The 26,600-nt window shown below is 39.4% G+C and overlaps 1 protein-coding gene across 1 annotated transcript in view; it reads left to right on the top strand.

Moving 5' to 3' along the window:
• Positions 1-258: 258 nt before the first annotated feature.
• The window catches only part of FKBP15 (FKBP prolyl isomerase family member 15), a 99,499-nt gene continuing 73,157 nt past the window's right edge, over positions 259-26,600 (top strand). Inside the window, exons 1-8 of the mRNA XM_044659699.1 lie at positions 259-514; positions 573-806; positions 983-1,217; positions 18,351-18,466; positions 21,481-21,571; positions 23,660-23,729; positions 25,737-25,811; positions 26,143-26,241. Of these exons, the coding sequence (XP_044515634.1) occupies positions 259-514; positions 573-806; positions 983-1,217; positions 18,351-18,466; positions 21,481-21,571; positions 23,660-23,729; positions 25,737-25,811; positions 26,143-26,241 (1,176 nt within the window). The remainder of the gene's footprint in view (positions 515-572; positions 807-982; positions 1,218-18,350; positions 18,467-21,480; positions 21,572-23,659; positions 23,730-25,736; positions 25,812-26,142; positions 26,242-26,600) is intronic.

Genomic DNA, 26,600 nt, shown 5'->3' with positions numbered 1-26,600 from the left:
GATCACCCTTTGGTGATATCTGTCCTCTGGTTTCTACTCACACTACCAATGTTCCAGGACAGACTTTGCTGACTCCTACCAGAAGGGCAAAGACAAAGCGTGCGCAGCGGAGGAGGGGGACGGAGGGAGAAGAGGGACCACGGGCACCGAGAAGGGTCAGTCCCGTCGGGTTCCTCCAGGAGCCCAGAGGGAGAATCAAGATTCTTAGAGACGACCGTGAGGAGGGGGCGGGGATGCAACCTTACCGCTGAGATCCAGATGCTGCCACCAGCTCCGTGGAACCCTTTCCTTTCAATCCTGCAACCCTCCACAACAACACTCAAACAAGAACCTAGACCCCAGCCCCGGCCCTACGTGTCCACAGCCACCGCAGCCGCCGTCGCCCTGGATTCTCCCCTTCGCTCCGCCCGCTTCCTGGGACCGTCCAATCCCGGGCCCGCTCCTTCCACCTCCTTTCCACCTTTCACGCCCCATTGGCCACGACGGGGCCGGCACGATTCGCATCACGTGGCTCGCGGGCTCACGTGGCTTCCCCATCTCTTTTCTTCCCTCCCCCATTTCCTTTTGCTCAGTCTCCCCTTTAGAATTAGCAGCGTTACTCCTCCAGTCTCAGCCGCCGGAAAGCGGGGTGGCGTGCCGCGGCATTTTTACGACACCGGCGGCAGGTAGATACTCCGGCCTCTTTCCCCCAGGAACTACGGCCGAGGCACAATGTTTGGGGCTGGCGATGAGGAGGACGCCGACTTCCTTTCCCCCAGCGGCGGGTGAGTGGCGGGCCCGGGGAGGCGGCCTCCGGGACGCTGCGAGTAGTAGCCTCTTTGGGAGGCCTTCCCTGCCCGCCCGACTTCCGGTTCTGTAGCCGGTTCTCCTCCCCCCACGCCCCAGGGCACACCTCCCTCTTTCCTCCCCCTTACCCCCTGACGTCTGCCCACCTGCTTAGGCAGCCTCCTTTCCCTCTCCAGTATCCTATTCCCTCCTCTAGCCGGGATCTGCCAGCTGCTCCTTCCTCTGCCCAGCTCCGTGGCCAAATCTAGTTGGGAGCGCCAAGTGGTCACCTCAACTTCCAAAAGTTTTGGACACCTCCTACCCCCACCTCCACCCCGGGGCCTCACCAGTGTCCTGTCCTCCACTGCCTACCTTTCCCTTTCTCATGAAATCAAAGTGCCAGACTCCTGCGAGCCCCAGCCCCGCCTCATTTTACACAGAGAGAAACTGAGGCCTGGTTTGGGAACCTTAGGAGAATGTATTGGACTGGAGCCAGACGAATTATGACTTCCTTTTTTAACATCATCAGACTTAAACTTTCCCACTTCAGGTCTCTCATTTTATATCTATGAAATACAGCCCCCGACCCTAACGTTTGGATGGCGGAATCCAATGGTGCACCTTTTGACACTCTTCTCTCCCTTCATCCCAAGTCTTTCTTGCTGAAAACCTCAGGGTTAGGGGCAGCTGAGTGGCTCAGTGGATTGAGAGCCAGGCCTAAAGATGGGAGGTCTTAGGTTCAAATCTGGCCTCAGACCCTTCCCAGCTGCATGACCCATGGCAAGTCATTTGACCCCCATTGCCTAGCCCTTACCACTCTTCTGCCTTAGAACCAATACACAATATTGATTCCAAGATGGAAGTTAAGGGTTAAAAAAAAAACAACACAAAAACAACTTCAGGGTTAGAGTTCACTTTTTTTCAGGTGTAGTAGAAAGGCAACTGGATTTGGACTCAGAGGCACAGTGGACCCTGCCTGAAGTCCACAAGACCTCCGTTCACATCTAGCCTCCAATATTTACTAGTCTAACCCAGGGCAAAGCCATGTGGCCTTTGTTTGCCTCAGTTTCTTTATTTATAAAATAGGAATAATAATAGCACCAACCTTCCAGGTCCACATCAAATGACTTGATAATTGCAAATTGCTTAGCACATGGTTAATGCTATTATTATTACTTGCTATTTGTGTAACCTTGAACAAGTCACTATCTCTGAAACCTTAATTTCCAGTAAAATAAAGGAGTTAGATTTGTAGCCCTCTAAGGTAGTCTACTTCCAACTTTGAATCTGTATTCTTAAGAATAGTATTTGTTGTATCAATCAATTACCAAGACCCGATTAGGAATCCTGCTTCTCCCACCACCCTAGTACAGGTGCTCATTACCAGCTGACTAGATTATTCAATAGCAATTAATTCAATCAACATTTATTAAGCACCTATGGTTGTGCTAGATAGGAAGGATACAAATTAAAAAAAAAAACTCCCTGCTCTCAACAACTCTGCTATCTTAAAGTAAGAGCACAACACACAAAAGAAGCTAAAGGGAATATGGAGGAGGAGGAGGAGGAGGGAAAAACATCCAGCTCCCTGGAGTATAAATCAAGCAGAATTACTAATGAGGAATGAAGAGTTACCTGCAAGATTCTGATCCTAGCCTTCTATAAAGGAAGGCTTTGGGAGAAGTTTCAATTGAGGCATGATATTGGCTAGAATCAAACTATTCTTTTCAAATCTCTATTTTGTAATCATGTTGTGCCTTCCCGCAAGACTGTAAGCATGGGGATGGCAGAGTCAAAGTTATCTAAAAAGTTTTTTTAATCCTTTTTTTTTTTTTAATCTCCTTCTCTGTTAGTACAGTTCTCTGTACCCAGTGGTGAGCATTCAAAGTGTTTGTTTAGAATCTTTAGAGTATGACAGAGTTCTAGTTGGCCCCAACCCTTCCTGATAGTTTCATTCCTCCCACCTACCTCCCATGATAGCATACTTCAAAGCTGAACTAAGTCATTATCTTAATGCTCCGAAAACTTCTGGGCTCCTTTTAAGTAGTCTGCTTCTGTCCTTTTCTCATCTTCATCATTTTCTTTCATAGACTCTTTAAATACTACAGCTTTAAAGGACCTTAGACAACATCCAGTATGATCTAGCACAGTGGTCTCCAAAGTAAATACCAGGGCTCTGTGGGGGAGCTATGGGGTGTGTGATCAACCAGTCAGATGGGGTGGGAAATTCCACATTCCTGGAGTTAGCTAATCCTGGGTCTTGTCTCCAACACAACCACCCTCATTTACTAACATTCTCCCATTCTACTCCATCTGCTTTGAGTAAGTTCAGGCTCTGAGGGTAATTAAACCCTAACTATGACCCCAGTACCCACTGCAATAGCTACATAGCTGCTGTTTGGCAATTCTAGCCCCCTTCCAACCCACTGTATGGATTCTTGCCCTACCCAGATGACCTTCTGGCTGCAGTTGCCATTTGGAGAGCAGAGTGTATGTTTGTGGCAGTGATACAGTGAGTTAAAAACCCAGCCTCAGCCTTTTTTAGATAAGATAGCAGGGAAGATCAGACATGGATAAGTATGACTATTTGGGGAAACTGCCCAAACCCACTATTTCTCATTTAAACTTCCCCATTAATGAGGGGGGAGGGATATTGCCACCCTTCCTATTACCCAGGTTAACCTCCTTATGTTGACTTTCAGTTCTTCCTATCTTCTTCACCTCAAATAGCCAATCAATCGCCAAATCTTGTTTCTGCCTCCAAATTGCTCACAGTTTTTCTTTATAAACAAACAGCTTCCACCCTAGTTCAAGCCCTCATTAGCAGTCACCTAAATTATTGCAAAAACCTCTAATTTGACTCTTCTTTCATAATTCATCCTCCACACATCTCCTAAAGAAATTTTCTTAAAGTTTGAGACTGACCAAGTCATTCATTAAATGTCTATGACTTCCTTCTGACTTTAGGGACAGGTGATATTTCTTTTGTATCAAATCCTTTTCAAGTTCATATTTTATATAAGCTTTATGATGTATGGCATTATTATTATCGTTCGTGTATTTATAATTAACTAAATATATACTTTTAAAATTTGCTCCAAAAGGTTTTAGTAATAGGGATAATAATAACTAATAGTACAGAGCTTATCTGTCACTGTGATAAGTCCCACACAAATTTTATCTCCTTTGACCCTCACAGAAACCCTGGGAAGTAGGTGCTATTATCATTCCTATTTTGAAATTTGAAGCAAACAGTTTTAAGTGATTTGCTCAGGATCACAAAGCTAGTAAGTGCCTGAGGCTGGATTTGAGCCAGAAACTTAATTACCAATGCAAGCTAGCAATTTCTCTTAAATTTCCCATGGTACTAAGAAGTTATAACTTGTCCAAGGTCACAAAACCATTATGTGTCAAAGGCAGAACTTGAACCCAACTCTACCTGACTCAAAGACCTGCTATCTATCATCTTTGCCAAGCTATCTTGCACATAGTAGGAGCTAAATAAATATTTGTTGAATTGAAATGAGCTGAGTCCAATAAAGAAAATAAGGATTCTGATAGGGGTGGAGAATGTGAAAATGCACCCAAGGCAGAATTCAGGCAGGAGTAATTTATCTTGAGTGTTGCAAAAGTAGGTTATTGCTAGAGTCCATATTTCACAAATGCAGAATCTGGGGCCCATATAAATTTAATGTCTTACTTGCCCAAGATCCCCCAAAATAGAAGTAAATTATGGTGCGAGGATTCCAACTTCTATCATCTGACTCCAAATCTAATATTCTTTCACTTCATATGCTTTTTGAGAGCCTTCCTTCCTATTCTTAAATCGTTCCTACTTAATTAATATCCAATGAGTAGATCTCAGCGAGGGTGGGGAAAGGCTCAGAGGAGAGAGATGAGACTGGGCTAAGAAATTCTATTCAGCAATTCATTGCCATAGTTTCAAGTGGTAGTTAAGTACAATCCATTGTATCTGGCCTAAAACCCATGATGGTTTTAGGGATATGCTGGCTTTCTTAGCTTGAGAATCTAAATCTAAATACAGCAGTCCTAGTCAAGATTGAATTTCAAGGTTATGAAAATAGCTAATTTATTAGCAAAGGAAGTGTAGTATCTCCCCCCCCCCCCCCCCCCCCCCAATGCTACCAGGAAAATCAAGTTAGAGTTAGTTGATTTCCTGTTAGAGATATGGGAAGTATCTCTAACATTCTATCATCCCATGATTCTTCTACTGATTCTTTGCAAGGAAATAGAAAGCATGATACTGAACATGGTAGCAGTTTTTCTGTTCTTCTTTTATTGTAACTATCCACTAAATGGATTTTTCCTTAAGTATATTGAAAGTATTGAAGTAAGAGTATCAGATGTGTTCCCTAAACCTTGTTTATTAAATTCAAAAGAACATACTAAAGTCACAGACTCTTAGTTATAAGGGATCCCAGAAGCCATTTCCTATAGTTTATATCTTTTTTTTTTTTTTAAACCCTTAACTTCCGTCAAGGCAGAGTGGTAAGGGTAGGCAATGGGGGTCAAGTGACTTGCCCAGGGTCACACAACTAGGAAGTGTCTGAGGTCACATTTGAACTCTGGTCCTCCTGACTCCAGGCTTGGCTCTCTATCCATTATGCCATCTAGTTGCTTCTCTAGCTTACAGCTTTGAAGAGGAACTGACCAAACCTGAACTTGAAAGTATAAAAATGAACTACAGCCATGGTAGTCAAACATAATATTCTGTGTCATTATATGGAATTAGGAGGAGGTTGGGAAAGAAAGTGAAGTTGATTAATCAGGTCAGGATTACCACTACTACTAAAATGAGATTTAGAATGATTATACATGAATACAAAATAAGCCCAGAAAAATCAAGAACACATTCTATATAATAATAACAAAAGTTAGGAACACATAAGATAGGAAAGTACCATTCAAAATAGCTGATAGCCTTTGGGATAAGGACCCATCTTTTTAAAAACACCTCCTATATGCTGCCATCTCTACTAGCAATTGCCCCTTGCATGTCTCTCCTCTTTTCATCTCCAAAAGGGATCTGTCTACACTTCCTCTCCTCCTCTTGTCTTCTAAACTCTCTCTCCCAGTGGCCTCTTTCACAGTCATCATCCTTCCTGCAGCAGCAATTTACACTGCTCTTTAGCCTCTTCTCCTGAATACTCACTTCTTACTGGATTTTCATGACTTTTGTCATGTCTTGATTCTCCTGCCTGCCTAACTGCTCCTTTTCAATCTCCTGAGCTGGATCTTTGTCCTTGTTATGCTGACAAACCATGGTTCTGACCTATGACCAGATTTCATGGGTTCAGTTACCATCTGTTGCAAATGCTTCCTAAATTTCACTGTTGTTTCTTTCCTGAGCTCTAGGCCCTCATCACTAGAAGCCTGTTGCACATTTCAAATTGCATATCATATAGGCATATGTAAGGAATTGAATTTAGGGGTTTGACTAAAATATGAGAATTCTAAAGTAATATTGTGGTCACCGATGAAAAAATATTATAGCTCAAGTCAAAATGACCTTTAATAGCTTTTATTTACAGAGATGGAAAGAGTGAAAGTAGAGAAATGTAAGAAGAGGGTAGAGAAAATGTCTAGCCTAGCACACTAAATGTTATTCTGGTATCTGGCTCAGCCACGGCAGGGTTCGTTAACCCTCAGCCAGAGGACCCGGTGATGTCTTATACAAAGGTTCCATCAACACAGCCTCTTCCATGAGAAGGAGGCTTTTCAGGAACTAATCTCTCCAAAAGCCAGGAAGGGAAGGCCAGCTACTCACTCACCCAAGATGAAGTCCAAAGGAAAAGATCCAAGAGCCAAGGTCCCAAGTCAAAGCTGAAGTCCCTGTCCAAAGTCACCTCCAAGAGGCAAGTCATCAGCTGAAAATTCAAGCCGAAGACCTAAGCCAAAGACCCCTTGGACAGGAAGTTCAGGACTTTTTATATCCCTTTTCCCACGCCACTTCCTGTCCCTTCTCCTCTTCACAGGGGCCAATTCACAACTTCCAAATTGCCTAGCACTGCACTGGAGGCAGTGTCTGTGAGATTTACCTCTCATCCTCTGAGGGTGTAAACTCTTATCAAAAGATTCACAAGTTTCTGACTGAGTTAAAAGGGTGGAGCTCTCCAAGTAAGTGATTTGTGAACTCCCTTCCTTAGTGTTAAGTAGGGGTGTTTAAGTTTTTGGTTGATTAATTCAAAATAGACAAAGAAAATAAAGAATTCCCTTTTACACATCTCAGACTTAACGTGTATGAAATATAACTCATTATCCCTGCACAAACCCACTCACTCCTCTTTGAAATTTATCTATTTCTGTCAAAATACTCCCATTCTTTCAGTACCCCTAGGTCCAAACCTTAGTGTGATCTGGTTTTATCTTTAATTCCTCATTTTCACTCTATGCATCCTATAAGTTGCTAAATTTTGTCATTTCTATCATCACAACATGTCTTGTATACATCTCCTCACCACTCCCAGCCACCTTCCTTGTTCACACGCCCCCTTGACTTAATTGCTCTCCATGTTGCAAATCTTCATCTCTCCTGCACCCTACTTTCCAAGAAGTTGCCAAGTTAATTTTCTTAAATTTCAGGTCTAGCTATGTCATGTCTTCCCTCTTCCTCCCTCATTCATTTGATAAACTCCAGTGGCTCTCTATTATTCCTATGGTCAGATATAAACTCTGTAAACAGTGAAAATTCTTCATTCTGACCTTTTCAGACCTTAATACATTATTATATATGTGCCTCCTCAGCATGTTATAGTCCAGCCAAACTGTTCTAGCTGTCCTTTATACCTAGATTACTCCCCTTCCTAGCTTAGAGCTTTCAGAATCCCTGGCCTTCTTCAAGATTCAGCAAGAGACATTTCTTACTTTCCCAGCTGCTAGTGCCTTTCCCTCTGAGATACCTAGTTGATATATATCTTATGTAGACCTATATATTTACATGTTGTCTTCCTCATTAGAATATGAACTCTAGCCAGGTATAGTGGTAGACATTGAGGCTGGTGGATCACTTGAAATCAGGAATTCTGGAAGGCTAAAGGTCTAAAGCTGATCAGAGATCTACACCAAGTCTAACACCAGTGTGATAAACCCCTGGTTGGGCAAATAGAGCCAACAGGACTGCCTTAGGAGGTCTGACTCAGTGTGGAAACAGAACAGTACAGAGCTCCCATGTCAATCAGTTGTAGAATTGGGCCCATGAGTGGCTACTGCATTTCCAGCCTGGGAGAGCCAGTTCCCAACCCTGTCTTTTCCTACAAAACAGCAAAAAGAAGAGAAAAGAAAGAATGTAAGTTCTTTGAGAGTTGGGACTGTTTTCACTTTTTTCTTTATATCTACATTCTAACCATGTGGTCAAAACTTAATGCTTTGATAGATTAATTAGTTTGTTCACTGAAATCATTGCCAGTCTTGGGCCATGATTGAAGCTATAGATAAAATAACCAAAATAACTTAAGAAAGAGAGCCTTCATAATCACTGAACTTTTCTTCATTCCTCCAAGGCAGTGATTCCCAAAGTGGGCGCTACCGCCCCCTGGTGGGTGCTGCAGCAATCCAAGGTGGAGCGGTGATGGCCACAGGTGTATTTATCTTTCCTATTAATTGCTATTAAAATTTAAAAAAATTTTAATTTCCAGGGGGCTAAGTAATATTTTTTTTTTGGAAAGGGGGCAATAGGCCAAAAAAGTTTGGGAACCACTGCTCCAAGATATAGGAATGCACAGGTTTCCTTATTAATTTTTTTTAAAACCGTTACCTGCTGTCTTAGTATCAATTCCAAGACAGAAGAGCAACAAAAGCTAGGCTAAGGACACACAACTATGTTAACACAGTTAATACAACACTCAACTAGGAAGTTCTAAGGTCAAATTTGAACCCAGGTCCTCTTGACTCCAGGCCTGATGCTCTATCCACTATGCCCATCCTCATTACTTTCATAATAAACTAAAACCTAGATACTCCTGGCCTATAGCATCAGACCAGCTATGAAATTCCAATCTGTTTAGAATATAAAAATCTACTTTCTTTCTTCCTATAGAGAACCAGCTCTATATTTCTGGGGGTCCTGAGTGGCGTTTAGTGGCGTCGGATTGAATGAGACCAGTCAGACTAAATGTTTATATCATAACTACTCCAACTCCATGGAGTCTTGAGTTTAATATATACTGGTTTCACATAAAGAGCACAGAGAAAGAATCACAGCTGTGAAGGGGTTACAAATTATACAAAAACCCATTAAAGGCTAAAATGTAGAGAGATAGGTCCAGGGTCAAAGGCCAAATTCCAGCTACCAATTAGTAGGAGGTTAATTCTGGGAGCAGAAATATATTTCATAGAGATCCTAAACAAATTGAGTCCTGTACTCTTGATTTACAGGATTGCACCTGGTCAGATAAAGTCTTGTCTAGCTTTGTGTGTTTCCGGCCTTGATTGTCTAAGTAATATATTTTTTAGAGTTCAGGCTTCTTAATTATCAAGGAGAGAAATTGTTAACTCTTTACCTTATGGTTTGCTAAGGACGCAAAGCTTTCCAATAAGAATATTAAGAAAAGGTGGGGATCTGAAAAGGAGCCAAAAGAGGAGTCTCAGATTTTTACCTTAGATAACCTATTCTGTCTGCATCCTGACATGCAGTGCAGAAAAAAATTATACACAGTTTTACTTGCCAATGATTTTGTAATGGGATCCAGATAAAATATCTATTACAGACTCTATTTCTCTACATGACTTCCAATAGCCTCCTGGAGGGAATCAAGTTGTTTTTGGATTAACCAACCTGCTGGTACCAGAGCTTTTCAAGGCTCAGGTTACCAGGACTAAACACAAAGATTGCCTCAGCCTGGATTGGTCACATAGGGAATCCAGATAACAGGCCCTATCATTACTCTATTTCTCCAATCGGTCTTCCACATCTTCCAACTTAATTTAGAGAATTAATTTAGAAATTTGAGAATTGTCTAATTTTTTTTATGATTAAGCCCTTTAAAACTTCTTGCAGGTGCTTCCATATTGCCTAACAATAGCTATACAAAATGGCAAAAATGTATTTAAAAAAATAGACAAACAGAATAGTGCCTCCATTAACTCCATCTGCTATTCCTGATGAAGATGATTATTGACAAATTTATACCTTATCCCCAGAATATGACTGAATCCACTTTCATGTACTTAATAAATTGTACTTCAGTTGCTCCAGCCTCTTTTTATAGATTTTTGCCCTCAAGTCCCTTCCTACTGACCTTTTCTCCGATAGAGAAATTCCAGTCTCTGATAACTTCTAGGCCTTTCTTCATTTCTCAACAGTTGCTACCTTTCCCAAACCAGAAAGCATAAAGAATTATTTCCCTTTCCTTAGCTTCTTATTCCCTAAATTACCACTAGTTACAACATGATCCCTATAGAACAAGAGCAGCTTTTTGAAGTGACAAATTTTTGTTGAGGTCTCTTAGCTATCATAATTTCATTAAGCTGAGGATACCCTGGATGACACAAGAATAATCGGAAATCTTTTCCTTACCAACATGCTATTGGTTGGTTAATGCCTAATCCCAGCCAGTAGTAGCACCCCAAGCTCTCTACTTTGATTGCTCCCTAGTAGCTAGGTGCCACAGTGCTTAGATTAGTAGGAGTCAGGGAGACCTGAATTCAAATCCTTCCTCAGCAGGTTACTTGCTGTGTGATCTGGACAAGACTCTTAACTTCTCTGAGTCTAAGGGTTTTTTGTTTTTTTTTAAACCCTTAACTTCTGTGTATTGGCTCGAAGGCAGAAGAGTGGTAAGGGTGGGCAATGGGGGTCAAGTGCCTTGTCCAGGGTCACATAGCTGGGAAGTGTCTGAGGCCAGATTTGAACCTTGAGTCTCAGTTTTTGAATCTGTAAAATGTGATTAATAATAACATCTCCCTTCCTGGATTGTTGTGAAGATTACATGAGGTATTATAAAATCCTTTGCAAAATAAAAAGCACTGTATAAATGCTAGTTGTTATTACTATATGAGAATAAGTGTACCTAATTGGTTTCTTCTTGAAGACAGTAGTAATTTGATCCAGCCTTTTATTTATCGAATGCCTATCGTTGATGTAGGCGCTAGAGAAGATATAAAAGTTAAATAATAGGTCGCATTTATAGAGCATTTTGCAGAACAGCAGGTATTAGAAGAAGGTAGTACCAATATCAGTATGCCCATTTTATAAACAAGGCTCAGAGGGGCTTTGTTAAAGACAGATCTTCATCAAATCTTTTGATTCCAAGCACAGGAGCCTTTTCTCTAAATGTCCCTGCAGGGCTCCTGACCCTTAAGGATTTATAATCTGGTAGCAATGTGAGGAGAATAATTAAGATGGCCAGTGTAGCATTGACCTAGACTAGATGTCAGTCAGTGGAGCACAGCCTTGCAGGGACAGTAGTTGTAACTGTCAGGTCTCCTATGGACTTTGAAACTTGTAGGGATCATTTTCTCTGACTTTGTAAAACACCAGCTATGTGAGTAGTCCTTTAGCACTATGTAAAAGTATGTAGTGCTGCCTCTCCAAGAATTTTCAGCCCAAAACATTCTTCAGTCTGTTTCTCTATAGCAGTGATGGCAAAACTATGGCACAGGTGCCAAATATGCTCAGAGCACTCTCTGAGGGTACGTGGTTGAGGGGACCCCCGCCCAGTTCATACTAGAAAGGCAGAAGGACTTGGATGGAGCTGTCCCTTTCCCCTCTCCGCTGCCTGATGATATTTTTTCACATCACTCACTCTTCCACCCAACATCTCAATGGGAGCACTTTCTCCTTCCTCTGTGTGGGATAATGGGGTGAGGCATGGCACACTGTCTCTGAGAGGGGTGGGCATAACACTTGTTCTGGGGTGGGGCAGGGTCCAGCACTCCCATCTCTAACAGGTTCGCCATCACTGCTTTATAGCATATGCCCTCTGTCTTAAGAGGTAATATTGAAATGGTATTTTGAGTTTGTAGGCCAAAATTACTATGTAGATACAAGATATTAATAACTTAACCATCACAAAAGAAGCTATTATCAGTAATAAAAAAGAATGCACAACTTAGTATGATTCATTGAAATAGCACAAATGAGTGAATTTTCTTGATAAGGAGAAAAGGGAAGAGTTAAACTGCAATATGAGAACTGTAATCTAAAATAAGCGATCAAGCTAATTGCTTGCCAGCAAAAGGAGAGGGAAGGGAGGAAGGGAGATATTTTGGATCATATAACTTCAGAAAACTTATGTGGAAATTTGTTATTACATGTAACTTGTAAAATAAGATATCTTTATAATAAAAAATTAAAATAAAAGAAGTGATCAGGGGGCAATGAGGTGGCCTAGTGGATAAAGAGCCAGTCTTGGAGTCAGGAAGTCCTGGATTCAAATTTGTCCCCAGATACTTCCTAGCTGTGTGACCCTGGACAAGTTATATAATCTCCATTGCCTAGCCCCTACCATTCTTTTGTCTTAGAATTAATACATAATATTGATTCTAAGACAGTAAGGGTTTTTTAAAAAAGAAAAATAAGTGAGCAGGAAGAACCTAGTGAAAAGGGAAGTTAATCAGTGGTTTTTGTCTGGGGGTAGGGAGAAGTGTGAACCAGGAACCAAAAGTAGAGTGTTCTGGAACTGACAAAAGACATTTTTATCTTTTCTCTCTTTGTCTGGACTATCTTTCTCTTGGATATATACTGTAATACTGGCCCTCATTATTGTAGGATCGCAGCCCTACTTAATCCTTTTTTAACTGTTTTCTTCTATTATAATCTTTAAGACTGAAAGTAGGAAGGATTAGGTTGTGAAAGAAAGTAAAGTTAAAATCATCAACTCAAATTTGCCATCACTACTACAGTGAGATTTTGAATGAATTGTAGGAGGATAAGCCCATGGAAATCATCAACACATTCTGTATAATAATATTCAAATCAAGGAGGATGTAATAAGGAAGTCCCATCTCATCCCAAATACTTACAAAATGGGGAGAGGGTGGAGCTAATATGGCCACAAAGTATCAGGAACTTTCGGAATCTCCTTTTAGCCAATCACTACAAAGCATCTCAAAAAGACAAAAATCAAAATCATATGAGTAAAAGGGCTCTCTCCCAAGGGGCGCAACCTTAAGGTAGGCAGTGTTTGGGAATTTCCATGCTATAAGGTGGTGAAACTACACTTACCAAAGCGTGATCTGATTGCCTCTCCACCACACCATCTACCATGCCAGAGTCAGAGTGAGGGCCAGGCAATCTCTAAATTCTCTTGAGGAGGCCAAGACTTATCCCTGAGGGAAGTGCACGGCCTTGGCAGGGAGACTTGGTTCCCAAGGCTGAAGAGCATGGAGCCTGGGCAGCAGAGTGCAGAGCTTGGGCAGAAGAGAGGCTGGCCACAGCTTCGACAGGAAAAATAACCTCAGGGCAAACAGCTTTAAAGTACTCTACACAAAGAACTGCCTGCCCTGCAAAATACTACCAAGGTAAAGTCCTGCGAGACAGAAGCTAAGAAAGCAATGTCCACCACCATGCAGGAACCACAATCCACAAATAGCAAAAGAAATAAGTTGCAACAGAAAAAGCTTTTGATTCTGGATAATTTCTATGGAGAAAAAGAGCAAAGTACAGAAGCAACAGTAGAGAGTGGCAAACAAGCAAACACATCCAAACTTTCTCCTCCTAAAATGGAAATTGGTCATAAGTTCTTAAGGAACTCAAAAAAGGAGTTCAAGTACCAAGTAAGAAAGATAGAAGAAAAATGGGAAGAAAAGCGGGGAAAAGAAATGAAAGTAATTAAAAAGGGAAATAATAGCTTCAAAGACAAAACTGCCCACATGGAAAAAATGGCACAGAAATCAAATGAAATAATAAGCAAATTGGAGACCAGAATTGACTTGCTGGAAGTCATGAAAAGCAGGATAGAGCAAACCAAAAAGGAAAATCAAAAGATCATAGCTGAAAATCACTCTTTAAAGACTAGAATTGGGCAAGTAGTAGCCAATGATCTCACGAGACAACAAGAATTAAAAAAGCAAAATCAAAAGAATGACAAAGTAGAAGGAAACATGAAATATCTCATTGAAAAGATAACTGACCTAGAAAACAGATCCAGGAGAGACAATTGGAGAATTATTGGTCTATTTGAAAGCCTGGAAAAAAATAAAATCCTTGACATCATATTACAAGAAATGATCCAAGAAAAAACTGGCTTGATGTTCTTGAACAAGAAGGCAAAATAAACATTGAAAGAGTCTATAAATCACCCCCTACACTAAATCCTCAAAAGATAACCCCGAGGAATGTAATAACCAAATTTAAGAGCTTCCAGGCCAAGGAGAAAATATTGTAAGCAGCCAGAAAGAGAAAATTCAGGTATCAAGGAGCCCCACTCAGGATTACACAGGATCTGGCAACCTCCACACTAAAGAACTGCAAGGCTCTGAATATGATATTCAGTAAGGCAAGAGAATTGGGTCTACAACCAAGAATCATCTACCCATCAAAACTGGCTATATACTTTCAGGGGAAAGTATGGGCATTTAACAAAACAGAAGATTTCTAAGCATTCCTAAAGGAAAAAAAAACAGAACTAAATGGAACATTTGATGTCCAGATATAAAATTCAAGAAATCCATAAAAAGGTAAACAAGAAAAAGAGGGAAAAAAAATTTAAGGGCTTCAGTAAGGATTAATTTGATTGTATTTTTATATGGAAAGATGATATCTGTAACTCTTAAAAATTGTTTTTGTTATCGTAAACTGCTGTGAAAATTGGAAAACAGTATGGGAGAGATTAGATTTAGATCAGCATCTCACACCTTATACCAAGATAAATTCAGAATGGGCAAATGACTTAAATATAAAGAAGGAAACTATAAATAAACTAGGTGAATATAGAATAGTATACCTGCCAGATCTATGAGAAAGGAAAGAAATTAAGACCAAACAAGAGACAGAGAATATTACAAAATGTAAAATGAATAATTTTGATTACATTAAATTAAAAAGGTTTTTGTACAAACAAAACCAATGCAACCAAAATTAGAAGGGAAGCAACAAATTGGGAAAAAAATCTTTATAACAAAAACCTCTGACAAAGGTCTAATTTCTCAAGTCTGTAAGGAGCTAAATCAGTTGTACAAAAAAATCAAGCCATTCCCCAATTGATAAATGGTCAAGGGACATGAATAGGCAGTTTTCAGATAAAGAAATAAAAACTATCAATAAACACATGAAAAAAGTGTTCTAAATCTCTCATAATTAGAGAAATGCTAGCATATTGGCCAATATGACAGCAAAGGAAAGTAATAAATGTTGGAGGGGATGTGGCAAATTTGGGACACTAGTGCATTTGCTGGTGGAGTTGTGAATTGATCCAACCATTCTGGAAGGCAATTTGGAATTATGCACAAAGGGCTTTAAAAGACTGCCTGCTTTTTGATCCATCCATACTACTTCTGGGTTTGTACCCCAAAGAGATAATAAGGAAAAATACTTGTACAAAAATATTCATAGCTGCACTTTTTTATAGAGGAAAAAAATTGGAAAATGAGGGGGTGTCCCTTGATTGGGGAATGGCTGAACAAATTGTTATATCTGATGGTGATAGAATACTATTGTGCTGAAAGGAATGATGTTCTGAAGAACTAGACTGACCTTCAGGAATTGATGCAGAGCAAAAGGAGCAGAATCGGGAGAATGTTGTATACAGAGATTGAAACATTGTGGCACAATTGAATGTAATGGTCTTCTCTATTAGGTGCAGTGCAATGATCCAGGACAATTCTGAGGGACTTATGAGAAAGAACACTATCCACATCCAAAGAAAGAACTGTGGGAGTAGAAACAAAGAAGAAAAACATTTTCTTGATCACATGGTTCCATGGAGATATATGATTGGGGATGTTGACTTTAAATGATCACTCTATTGCAAATAGTAATAATATGGAAATAGGTTTTGACCAATGATACATGTAAAAACTCATTGGCTCTAGGAGTGGGGAGGGAGGAGGGAAGGGAAAGAACATGAATCATGAAATCATGGGAAAATATTTTAAATTAATTAAATAAATAAGATTTAAAAAATAAAGAAGCATTTCACAAAAAAAAAAAAACCAAGCCCTACAAAATGCATAAAATATCTGTGAGTCAATTTACTGAGGCAACATACCTACAAAACACCCCTCAAAAAAAAAAAAGACAAATAATTTAATAATTCCATGGTTGTGACTAGATATGCCTATATAATAAAAATGTCAATACTACTTAGATTAATTTACAGTTTTAGTATTATTGGAAACTATCCAAAGAGACACTTCATGTACTGAATTATTCAAAGCCATGAATGACAGGCATTTTATTAAGACTGAAAACCTTTCAGTGTTTGAAAAATATGTGTTCATCTCATATCTAAAACTAATTTATAATCAATCTTTGTGTCCCTTTCTTTAAGGAAAGTAGAAGAGATCTAAATAATGCAACATTCTTAGAAGATGGATGGTAAAATGTCTCTTTCCTAAATTAAAAAGGCTTCTTGGAGTGAATTTTCCTCATGTGTAGATCTTACCATCTTCACACTTTCCTATTAATAAATTTCAGTGGTTCTCTATTGTTTCCACATACATTCTAAAATATGAACTACTTAGTTTAGCTTTTTTTAGTTTTAATTTTAAAATATTTGATTTTTTTCCAATTACATGTAAAAAATAAACTTTTAACATTAAAAAATTTTTTTGAGTTTCAAATTCTTACCCCTCTTCCCCACTCCCTGAGACAGTAAGCAATCTGATATCAGTTTCTTTAAAGCTCCTCACAACCTGATCCTAACCTTCCTTCCCTTGGGTATTTCTCCTCTCCCCACACTCCCCAATCCATCCAATTTGGCCTTTTTTCTCTTTTTTCATACATGACAAGCCATCTCCTCTCTTTTCCTTTGTACTAATAGATCTCCATGTCTGGAATGCACTGCATTGCCACATCCTCAAATCCCTTTCTTCCTTCCAGATAAAGCTCAAACACCCCTTCTCTGTGAGCTCTTTCCTATTCCTTCCCTAACTGTTAGTGCCCATCTTTTTTACTTTGTATGAATTCTCTGTGTACACACAGGCATGTATGCATAATGTCCGTGTTCTCCATTAAAAACATAAGCCCCTTGAAATGAGGGTTTGTTTCTTTGCATTTGTATTCTTAGTGTCTAGCAGCACAGTGCACCTAGGTGCTTAATAAAGATTTATGGCTTGATTGGAGAAGAGGTGCTGGAGAAAGGCTTCCCAGTAATAGGAGAATTTTGTTCCCTCATGGTTGTAATGGAAAGGGTTTTCTATACATGACAGTGTAAGAACAAGGCTGCTGGTCAGGGAAAAGTGGGTGCACGTCAAGCCATTTGACTTTCTGGAGTGAATGAATGCTCAGAATGATTGTCAGAGTATCAAATATGTCTTGAGTGCCTAATGTCTATATGTATGAATTATTTCAGAAGTTTTTGGCTGATCAAATGTGCAGAATAGAACATTGGACTTGGAGCCGGATTCTGGTTGGAGGCTTAGTTTGGGCAGCTTTGACTGGGTCAATTGGTTTTATCCATCTTTCTACATCTTTAAGAGGGAAATTATATTGCTTAACCTCTCTGGGTTGTCATGAGTATTAAATGAGATAGTGTGTATGAAGTGCTTTTTTAATAGATGGAAGTCTGTAACTGTGATCAAGTGTTGCATATTATAGGCTACCATCTATCTAACAGAGGTTGGGTGAACACTTGTCTCTAGAAATAATTTGTTTCATTTGAAGGTTAGATTAAATGATCACCTCTAAGGTCCTTCCCAACTCTGAGACTGACTATTGAAAGATATGTATGTTTTAATACAAAGACATACACATATAAGTTGTCCCCAATTAAGCTGACCTGGGGGCAGTTAGGTAGATTAGTGGAAAGAGAGCCAAGCCTGGAGTCAAGAGGACCTAGTTTTAAAACTGTCCTCAGACATTTACTAGCTGTGTGATCCTACGCAAATACTTAACCCCCAATGCCCAGCTGCTCTTCTATCTTGGAACCAATACACAGTATTGATTCTGAGGTGGAAGGTAAGTTTTTTTTGTTTTTATTTAAAGAAGGATCTTAGCCACTGTAGTGACCATATTCTCTGAACAAAAAAAAAAAAAACAACAAAACACCCAAAAAAACCAAATAAACAAAAAAAGCAACCAAAAACTTTCGAAAAGCATTTGTAAAAGTGCATTATCCTATCTTGAATTTGAGATTTTCTAGAAAATGCAACAAAGGTAAATCAGTGTTGTACTTATAGATCACTGAGCCTAGCTCTCAGTTTAAATGGCAGAGAAAACAGGCCTGTACAGGGGAAGTGACTAGGCCACAGTCATAAAAGAAGCCTGGGGCCATCTGAGAGGAAAGCTTTTAAAGCCCATTATCAACAGGCTAATCTTGATGATGGGTGCTTTTGTGGTTTACTCTGGTGGAGTGATATATGCCAAATGGCATTGGAGGAAGACTGAACTTGAGTTGTTTCCATAAATGTTCACTCTTTGGTTTATGTCAAGAATCATGCATAATAAACTCTTCCTTTTCTTTTGGCAGGGCTAAATTAGCTTCTCTCTTTGGGCTGGATCAAGTGGTTGCAGGCCATGGAAATGAATTCTTCCAATATACAGCTCCAAAGCAGCCTAAGAAAGGCCAAACAATGACTGCAGCTGGTAAGTTTGGTGCCAACACTCTCAGTAACTACAAGCCTGGAGCACAGGCCAGCAGCCATTGAGACAGACAGCTTGAAAGCAGCCTTTCCATGTTAGGGGCAGGTGAATGTGTGAACTACATGCACATCTCTCTTTACGACCCTATCTGCCATGTTACTTTTTTGGTTGGACCTTTGATTTAATCAGTACAGGGATCTCCTGGTGAAGAACTCCTTCTACAGAATAGATTATCAGTTACTTAAAGGACTGTCTGTGGCACTGGGGAATTAAGTTACTTGTTCAGGGTGACCAAGTCATCATGTATTGAAGGCGAAACTTGAATTTCAGGGTCTTCTGGAGTCTGGGGCCAGCTCTCTTTCCCTGTGCCACACTGCGCCTTATCATATTACTTTAAATTAGAGTTCTTTGGTTTCTTTGTGAGCAAAGTACTATTCATTTTCTTGACCGGCAAGGCAGGAAGATGGAGATGGAGATGAGTGAGTAGGGTAGGGCACATTTACATTGAATTCTGAGAAAGTGAAGGGAAATGCAGACTAAATTCTTAGAAGAGGCATCAGGGCACTTCTGTCCCTTCCCTCCTTAGGAGAAGACCAATAAATTTTGGAGGGATTCTTCAGCCATCTTGAAGATCTACTAAGTAAGAAATTTAAGATCTGCCATAAGACATCAGATATTTTTGATATGTTAGTTTAGCCAAACTTTCTTTTTTCTTCTTTATAGTTCAGGATAGGGGAAGGGATACTATGGGACATGTAGGTGAGGTAAAAACAAACAGCAATAAAAATGTATTTTTAAAAAAGTCTTATCAAAAGATCCTTTTCCACTATGTGGGATGCAAGCCTCAAGGACTCAAAATGAAGGGAAAAAAAAAAGAGAGAGACTGAGATTACAAAGCAAAGTCAATTTATTACTCTTACCGACAGAGGGCATCCGCTATAGAGATGTAACTGTTGGGAGGCACCTGCCAAGCTTAAGGTAGGTGTTCAAGGGGGCATTTTCCTAGTGTACTGGAGGGGCTCACAATCTAACAACCAATCAATCAATCCTCTCTTCCTTCGTGCCTATGATCATTTCCCCAAATCCAATCCTGACCCTCTTTCATACTTATGAATACCCCTCAAAACCCAATCAGCCTTATACATACCTCTAGCCAAGTTGCAGGGTAGATTTGGCAAGGGGGAGGGGAAGGGGAGGTTCTATAGTTACCTGATACATATACAAGAGTTTCCATAGGTTACATGATACATACACAATCAGGGGTTCTATGGGTTTCAAACACAAATATGACCTAAAAGAAGAAAAGAAAGAGGTAGGGTGTGTGTGGTTGGGGACTTTCTGCCTATTCTAGCTGGCACACCCAGCATGAGTCCCCTTCAATTGGCATACATGTCACCTTTGACTCAAGTACCAAAAGTTGGCAACCCCTGGCCTCTAGCACCGTTGTCCTGATTCAGACCTAGCAGGGATTTGGGAGACCCTTTGCCATTTTACCTTCATTTTCTTTCCTCATTTGCTTCAAAGGCTCATTTGAGATAGGTGAGTGAAGAGAAGCAAAGAAGAAAATCAATATATGATAACTTTAAGTTGACATTTTAACCTGAAAAGTACCAATGCAGTCTATGTTTTGTAACCATATGCAAATAAAATGCCAAGGCAATAGGCACTTTTTCCTGGGGAATATCTGTTACAGGTTCCTGGTGAATGAGGAAACCTGGTAAAAAATACTGTGCTGATAATATGATGGAGGAACTTATGTCCTATAACAATAGGATTTTGGCATGTGTTTCCCCTTAGAAGGCATGTACATGTCTCCATTTCCTTTTCCTCTAGTGGAGGTAAGGGGCTTGAGTGGGAATTCCATTTTATTGAAGACACTGACTTGATTGTGGGAGAATGGAATGAATTTGGCTAGCAGCCTTTTAAATCAATCATGAATATCTTAAGTCAAGCATCTGCAAAACGCCTTTAACAGGGAGACAGTTTTCTATGTACATGGGCTGCTGTCAGCTCTGGACAAAATGTCCAAGCAAGTGAGTTGTTTCTGGTGTCCCATTTTCTAATCTGGCTTGCAACTTCTAAGGATTTCCTCCCAACCCTCTTGCAATTCAACAATGACCTGGACCCTCCCACCATATCACAAGCCCCCCGCCCCTAGACTTCCTTCTTAGAAGTGGTTCAAATGCCAGAATTGGCCCCTCCCTTGCCTTTACCTCTGTCATACTGATCATTAACTGCTCTTGTCAGTTAGCTGAATTCAGGATTGATCAGATTGTTTATAAAGCAGTTCACATTAGAGTATGAAGATAGGCTTTGCTTTTAGAGAAAAATGGGAGTATCTTTAAAAATGTATTAACCCAAATGTATATAACTTGCAAAACATGGAATCTGTTTTGGGAATGAAGAGGAGGGAAAGGATGTTGGTGTTGTTGGCTCACCCCCAGTAGAAGGAGTGAGTCAGAGAGAGAAAAAGAGAGAGAACAGAAACAAAAGCAAATGAGTCTTTTATATTGTACCTTTAGGGTATTAAAATTCAGTGTTAGGGTATTAAAAATCAGCGTTTGGGGGCAGCTGGGTAGCTCAGTGGATTGAGAGCCAGGCCTAGAGACAGGAGGTCCTAGGTTCAAATCCGGCCTCAGACACTTCCCAGCTGTGTGACCCTGGGCAAGTCACTTGACCCCCATTGCCTACCCTTACCAATCTTCCATCTATAAATCAATACACAGAAGTCAAGGGTTTAAAATTAAAAAAAAAAAAATCAGCGTTTACTTCCAGGAGCTACCCAAAAGTTTAGAAGAACAGGCAACTTTGGGCTGATGAACATCCTATCCATCTATCCTATCCATCTGGTTATAAAGATTAAGTGAGATTACATATAGGACAGATGCTTAGAAAAATCTAAAACAGGTTGCAAATATGAGGGTGAGACATAAGTCTGAGGTTTCTTTTAGGGCAGAATATGTCTCATAAATATAAAATGAATGACAGATTTCATTTCCCAATTTTGTCCTTTCCAGCAAATCAGCCCGTACAGAAAATGCCTCCATCTGCAACCTCTGTTGGATCTCCCACAGTACTAGCTGCCACAGCAGTCCATGCATACCGATAGTAAGTAGCTAATAAAAACTTGAGTGGTGAAGGATCAAAAATACTTGTGTTTATCCAGAATTAGTTTCTCAGTTTTTTTACCTATAAAATGAAAGGACTGGATTAGATGATTTAAAAAAGTTTTATTGTTGCCTTCTGTGTTTAGGCCAGTCTTTTTCCTTTTATTGTCTATCCTCACCCTTTCTTATAACAAAAATATTTAAGCAAAGCCATCTGACCCAGTGGCCATGTCTGATAGTGGATCCATCATCTGCAGCTAGGGGTATGCTGGTAGATGTTTAAAGGGCATGGGTATGTGTATGTGGCTTTCTTAAGGTTAGACATGTTAATTGTACATGGTAAATCTAGTTTACCTGGTTTGTAACTTGCTGATTTTCAATGTATAAATACTCAAATTGAAAATTTAACAGTCCTCTGTTTGTACCTGTCTATTGAGAGGAGGAGGGTGTATTTATCAGTTCTCCTGGTCCCTAGATGATCTCTTTTAGTGCTAATATTTTATTGTAATGCATGCCTCAGAGCTGAAGTTCTGGGTTTGTTATAAACTAGGTTCATTTGTTAGGCTTTTCACAAAATCTCTTTTTGGCTTATGCCTTCACTCAGTGTTTCCTCTGGGAACTTTGGAAATGGGTTCATGTTCTAGGTTTCCTCAACAAAAGAAAAAAGCCTCTTTGCCCTGACATAAGCATTCAGGCTAGTAAACTGTCAAATAAAGGAGAAGCTTTATTTCACCTGACCAAAAAAAATGCAGAGGCCTTATATCTAAGACCTCAAACAATCAAAATATGTCTTCCTTCTCCAGGAAACCCTGCCAAACTAGCGTCTGATGTACTTCTCTAGACTTGTAGTTTTGTTTTTTTAACCTTACCCTCCATCTTAGATTCAATACTGTGTGTTGGTTCTAAGGCAGAAAAGCAATAAGAGCTAGGCAATGGGGGTTAAATGACTTGCCCAAGGTCACAGCTAAGAAGTATCTGAGGCCCTATAGACTTGTACTCTTACCCTGCGGTTGAGCCCCACTTGCCAAGGGAAAGCATTTATATTTCCCAGACATAGTTAATCCGCTTTTCAGTGGTTCAGTGGTCCCTACTTAAAGGGAAAAGCAATCACGGTTGCTAGAGGACCACCCTCTTACCCCAGACCTGCATTGTCCACATTATTCTCAGTATCAATGAGTCAGTTTAGATGGTACAGTGCTGGTCTAGGAGTCAAGAAGACTTCAATTCAAATCCAGTATCAGATACTAGCTAGCTGTTTGACCCTAGGCAAGTCATTTTACCTTTGTCTGCCCCGATTTCCTCAACTGTAAGATGAGGTTGATAATAATAGCGTTTATTTCATTGGGTTGTTGTGAGCATCAAGTGATGTAATACTTGTAAAGTACCTAGCACAGTCCCTTACACATAGTAGGAGCTTAATAAATACTTGTTCCCTGCAACCCTCTTTTACTTCATGACTTTGCCACTGCTCTTCCAGTGATTCCAGCTCCCAGGTTGATGTAGGAATTCCAGGAGTTCAACACTATTGCTTATGACCATAGCCTTTGCCAAAACAAAGCCTTCTTTCCTATAATGGATTCCGAATTTTCACTGCCTCTGTCTTTACTCCCTTTCACATTCTCCCTCCCATTTGTCTTGTTAGAGCACACATAGTACCATAATCCTTATGTAGAGATTTAAAAAAATTTTTCAGTTGTCAGATACTCACCTTTCTGATGTCTGAGTAATTAGGTTCTTTTTCTCTTACTACTACTAAGTTATTTTTGTTATTTTCAAAATGTTTTATTGATGCATTTTTTACATTTTGTTTATTATACACATACCCTGTCCAGTAAAAAACAATTAAACAGCAGAAGCCTGCTACAGCTGCTATAGTAATTACTACATCGGATAGCCATATAAGATTTCTCTTTAGTTGTCCTCTGCCCCTCTGCTGTGAATAAGGTCCTTTCCTGGTTTTCCATTTACTCAAAAACTTGACTTCCTTTTAGTGGTTCAAATATCTACGTTGTTGCAATCATCATCAATCATATTTTATCTGCTTATTTATTATGTATCAATTTTACTATGTAATTTTTCTGTTTCTTAGCACAAATGGTCAGTATGTAAAGCAAGGAAAATTTGGTGCTGCAGTCCTGGGGAACCACACTGCCAAAGAGGTGAGAAGGGACCTGATTCTATACATATACACATATACACTTCCCAAAGTCTTAGTGCAGATTTCAGCGATTTAAATTCGGTGTGCATGTGTACGTGTATATATACATACATATAAGTTTATTGCTCAAGCATGTAAGCCTGCACACTTATGTATAAGTAACATGTCTGTTGTGTGCATGTGTGTGAACACACAATATGGAAATCTGTACCTAGCCCAACAGGATGCTTATGGTGGTGCTATTTGTAATGTTATCTTGCTTTTCTGCTGGTGTTGTTAACCAAGTACATGCTGTATAAGTTCTTAAACATGGAGTTTTCCTTTCAGGAAATAGAATTCTTTAAGTTAAAACTGCTGAGGTGGCAGTTATCATTTGAGCTTGCCCAAGGCATTTGTTGGTCTCATGCTGAGGATGGTTATTTACCCTGCTGGTGATTGTGAGTCTAGATCAGTGGTTCCCAAACTTTTTTGGCCCTTTCCAGAAAAAATATTACTTAGCCCCCAGAAATTAATTTTTAAAAAAGTTTAATAGCAATTAATAGGAAAGATAAATGCACCTGTGGCCATCACCACTCCCCTGGATCGCTGCAGCACCCACCAGGGGGCAGTGGCGCCCACTTTGGGAATCACTGGTCTAGATCATAGTAAATAATGGTTTTCCATTCATTCTTGTGAATAAGCCATTTTTGTGTTTGACCTTTTATCATTTGAATCTTTCATAAGAATTTAGACTTTAAAAGCAAGCTAGTTAGAAGGAATATTTCCTTTTCTGCTTGGTTCTTCAGCAGTATTTATTGTTGTAGGTAGAGAGCATTTTAGTAAGCCCTGTAGGGTCACAAAGTCTTAATGACAGAAGAGGGACATCCAGGGTCTTCTATTAAGTACTTTTTACTTCAGTGTCATCCTTTTGGGCCTCTCTATCCTAACAATAAGGCTGTTAATTGAAAAGTTTTGTTAATTATCTTTGGAATTGCCTTCAGTACCTGTGCTATTTTTTTTTAACCAAATATTTTTTTTTCAATAACATTAGTGAGTTCCCAGAATATTCTTTGGAATTTTGCCACTTTTCAAACTCATTCATTAAGCTGTGCCCCTGTACTCTTTTCTCAAAAGGACAGATGACCTCTTCAGATTTCTTGATATTCTTTTTTTTTTACTTATGTGGTCATTAGGTCAGGGCCCCTAAATTTCATATGGATTCAATATCTTTTCTTTCAAGAATTAACTCATCCATGGAAGTTAGATGGCACAGTAGATAGAGCACCAAGCTTGGGGTTAAGAAAACATAGATTCAAATTTGGCATCAGACATTCTTAGCTGTTTGACCCTGGGCAAATCACTTAACCCTATTTGCCTAGCCCCTGCTCTTCTGTCTTAGAGTTGTTACTGAAACAGAAAGTAAAGGTTTAAAAAAAATTAACTCATCTTTTTGAGCTTGTGAAATGATATAAATAATGCCTCATCTCATATGTTTTGGATAGATTTTTTTACCAAAAAGTTTTTGATTTCAAGAAATGAACCATTCTCTTTAATAGCAGCTTCAGTGGGGAAGTAAGCATACCCAGACTTCATCTTGTATTGAAAGCCCCTCGACTAACCCTAACCCTAAATAAATGCCTTTGATCATATTTTGCATGTGACTACAGATTGTACAAATGCTTCTTTTTGACTTTCCCATCACTTGCCATCCTAGAACTTTTTTTCTTCTTTCCATGTGGATTATGTCGCTCCCAAAGGTGTTAATTCAGTTGTATTACTTTAAAATTAATTTTCTTTACATGAGACTATAACACATATAATAGAAAGTAAGGTGTTTAGTTGTATAGAAAGATATGAGACCAAAATTAGAAGGAAAAATGGAGAAGGAAGGGATACTTTCTTAGGGCAAAACTAGGAAGCAATCTAAGGACTTTGTAGGCTATAACTACTAATCTTTGGCAATGTGAATTTTCTATTTATTTTTTGCTTTATCTTCTTGCTCTTGTATTCCATTTTTGGTGAACTCCAGTACAGGATTCTCATTTACTTAAGTCAACAACAGCCAGTCACCGCTGCCAGGATTCATCCAAATTTTGAACTGACGGTAAGAGACATTGTGAATCTCTATAGTGTACACTGATCATTATGTACCTTGGCAACTAAGGAAACACAGGTGCAGGATATAAAATTATGCTAGTGCTATGGCTACAGCCCAATACTTATTTTGATCCTCTCTGTAACCACCAAAATCTCTCAAAAGGTGGCTGTGAAATAGAGAAAAGACCTGAGAATTCAGAGAGGGGTAGCTTCCTTACTTCTCCTCAGAGTTCCTTTTGATCATGGAATTGTCTATAACATTAGACATTGAGATTTGTTATTTGTGACTTGTGAACTGCAAATGTTTTTAGTAATTTAAGTATTTCTTTTTCTCATAGGTACAGCCCAACAACTATAGCACCTTTTATGATGACCAGAGACAAAATTGGTCCATGATGTTTGAGTCAGAAAAAGCTGCAGTGGACTTCAATAAACAGGTAGTTTATTGTATAAGATTTAAATTAATGTCCAAAAACTCCAAGTATTATATTTTATAAGGTTTATTAATAATCACTTGAAGTAGAATTTAAAAATAGAAGTACATAACTTAATTATGAGTGAGTAAACTTTCCTACCAAGCTCTCCTCTCCAGCCTCCACAGCTGCGTTCCCGGAAGAAGAGCTCGAGGGAGGAGCTACACAAAACTTATATCTTCCCTACTTTAGTACGTTAACATAAATACACAAATGGGATGTTGAGAAAGCGAGTCCTGGGGAGAAAATTCTAATTACACAGTTGAAAATATTTAGTGATATGTAACCATAAAGCAATGAGCCTGATTTTCTCTAAACTGTCT

Source organism: Gracilinanus agilis, chromosome 2, assembly GCF_016433145.1.
Source record: "Gracilinanus agilis isolate LMUSP501 chromosome 2, AgileGrace, whole genome shotgun sequence".
Classification (NCBI taxonomy): Eukaryota; Metazoa; Chordata; class Mammalia; order Didelphimorphia; family Didelphidae; genus Gracilinanus; species Gracilinanus agilis.
Note: the sequence above shows the minus strand (reverse complement) of the source record. Positions and strands in the feature narration are given on the sequence as shown.